Source organism: Urocitellus parryii, chromosome 8, assembly GCF_045843805.1.
Source record: "Urocitellus parryii isolate mUroPar1 chromosome 8, mUroPar1.hap1, whole genome shotgun sequence".
Taxonomy (NCBI): Eukaryota; Metazoa; Chordata; class Mammalia; order Rodentia; family Sciuridae; genus Urocitellus; species Urocitellus parryii.
In genome coordinates, this window is record NC_135538.1 from 124,730,009 (window position 1) to 124,732,474 (window position 2,466).

At 36.9% G+C, this 2,466-nt stretch overlaps 1 protein-coding gene across 1 annotated transcript; it reads left to right on the forward strand.

Annotated features, from left to right (window-relative positions):
* The first annotated feature begins 204 nt into the window (after nucleotides 1-204).
* On the forward strand, nucleotides 205-1,167 carry LOC113200081 (olfactory receptor 6Y1-like). The gene has a single exon (XM_026413374.2). The coding sequence runs from the start codon at nucleotides 205-207 to the stop codon at nucleotides 1,165-1,167; it is 963 nt and encodes a 320-aa protein (XP_026269159.2).
* Nucleotides 1,168-2,466: the final 1,299 nt, after the last annotated feature.

The window sequence follows — 2,466 nt, forward strand, 5'->3', positions numbered from 1 at the left end:
GTATCTACTTTTTAAGAAATATGGTACTTGTGACTATTTAGAAAGTGAGAGGTAGCCAAGGAGTAAGTAGAAGGGAATATTGAGAGACTGAGCATCCATAGTGGTTGGCCAGAGATCACTAGATAACCACATAACCCAGGACATCTAAGATCTTCAAACAACACCCCCCCCCCCTTTCCTTGTCCAGTTGACTCAACTGGCTGAATGGAGAAAGTCAACCGCACATTGGTGACTGAATTTGTTTTCCTGAGATTTTCCAACTCCCCACATCTCCAGGTGCTCTTCTTCTCCCTCTTCCTCCTGGTCTACCTCTTGTCCTTAGTAGGCAATGCGCTCATTGTGCTCCTTGTGGCCCTGGATGGGCACCTCCACACTTCCATGTACTTCTTCATCTGCAACCTCTCCTTAGTAGAGCTCTGGTATACCACAGTCACTGTGCCCAAGATGCTGGCCAACTTTCTAACTGCCCAAGGGGTCATCTCAGTTCCCAGCTGCATCACTCAGTATTACTTCTTCTTATCCATGGCTGCCACTGAGCTCTTCATCCTCACCACCATGGCCTTTGACCACTATGCTGCCATTTTTCACCCACTCCACTACCCACTGTTGTTCAGTCCCCAAACGTGTGCAACCCTGGCTGGGATCTGCTGGTTTGTGGGATTCCTCTGTCCCATGTTCTCCTCCTTCCTCCTTGCACAAATCTCTTTTTGCACACCAAACCAGATCAACCACTTCTGTGATGCAGATCAGATTTTGCGCCTGTCCTGCACAGACACATATGTCATTCAAGCAGTAGGCTATGCTTTTAGCATTGCCAGTATCCTAGGAGCCATAGCCTTTACCATGGCTTCCTATGCCCAAATCCTGGCCACAATCTTAGCTATGGCCTTAGCTGCAGCCCAACGCAAAGCCTTCTCTACCTGCATAGCCCACCTCTCTGTAGTAACCATCTACTTTGGTATCCTCATCTTCATGTATGTCCACCCGGCAGTAAAATATGAGTCAAATATCAATAAGATTGTGGATATTTTCTACTCAGTCATCACCCCACTTCTCAATCCTCTCATCTATACACTCTGTCACAAGGATGTCAAGGAATCTCTGAAGGTGATTCCTTCAATTGGTCAGCTGTTCTTAGGGGGAAAGAAATGGATAATTTCACATTAATATTAGCATAATGAAATGGAAATAATTTTGTAGTCCTCCCTCAGTAGCTTGCATCAGTTATCAATTCGTGAATCTGATAAGACTTCTGGGGAAGTAATAAAACATCAATTTTAAAAAAGTAATAAAAACAATAAAAATGTAACAAAAACAATAAAAAATTCCCTCAGAAGACTGTTCTTGACTTAATAATATGTAAATGAACAAGTATTGATTCATTTGATTACATTAGTCTCCATCAAGCATAATTACAAAGATCAGCACAAATACTCATTTTTTAACGAAATGCAGTTCTTTCTGGATATAAAGATAAAAGATGCTCATTATCAAGTAGTCAAATGATGCACACTGCATGACACAGAAAATAAAAGAACATCTTCTAATTTGATCAAGAAAGATTTTAATTTTTCAGTAGCATCCATAATGGTGACTGCAGGATTTTCAACTACTCACAGTAGCCAAGAATCAACCAAAGGATCCATCAATGGATAAATAAAATATGGTTGGTGTGTATGTATGTGTATGTGTGTGTACACTTGCGCATGTGTATATAAATAGTATATAATATATTTATAATTATACAAATATTATTCAGTCCTTCAAAATCAGAAAGTTCTGTCATTTGGGACATCAAGGATGAACTAGATGACATTATGCTAAGTGAAATATACCAGATAAATACTACATGATCTCATTTATATGAACATTAAAAAAGTAAAATTCACAAAAGCAGGTAGTAGAATAGCAGTTGCGAAGACCTGAGGGTAGATAGGCAGAAATAGGAAGATGCTGGTACAAGGATAAAAAGTTTCAGTTAGGCAAGATGAATAAATTCTGGAGATCTACTATACAGGCATTGACTATACTTAATAAAAATGTAATGTATAAGTAAAAGTTACCAAGAGAGTACATATTAAATAGTATAATCACAAAAGTATGTGAAGTGATAAATATTAACTTCATTTAATCATCTCACAAAGTATACATTTATGTCTCAAAATATGTTATATACCATAAATACAAACAACTTTTATTTGTCAATTCTACCTTTAAAAAGCTAAAAAAGAACATAAGAGATAGTAATTCGAAAGTCTTGATTAGAAATTACTTATAGCCATTTCAGTCAAAAAGAAAATTTAAACAGTTTGAAATTTTTTAAAACTTGCAAATAAAAGATTTTCTTTTCCTATGTATAGTTACAAATATCAGTCCGATGAGCCTGAATTATTGAAAGATCTCTGTTCCAAAGTTTTCCAAACTTTGGAGTATGTTTATTAAAATACTAAACTTTCATTAAAATAC

What these genes read in the sequence shown, in the direction of transcription:
- LOC113200081 (XM_026413374.2), top strand. Translation starts at nt 205, where the DNA reads ATGGAGAAAGTCAACCGCACATTGGTGACTGAATTTGTTTTCCTGAGA.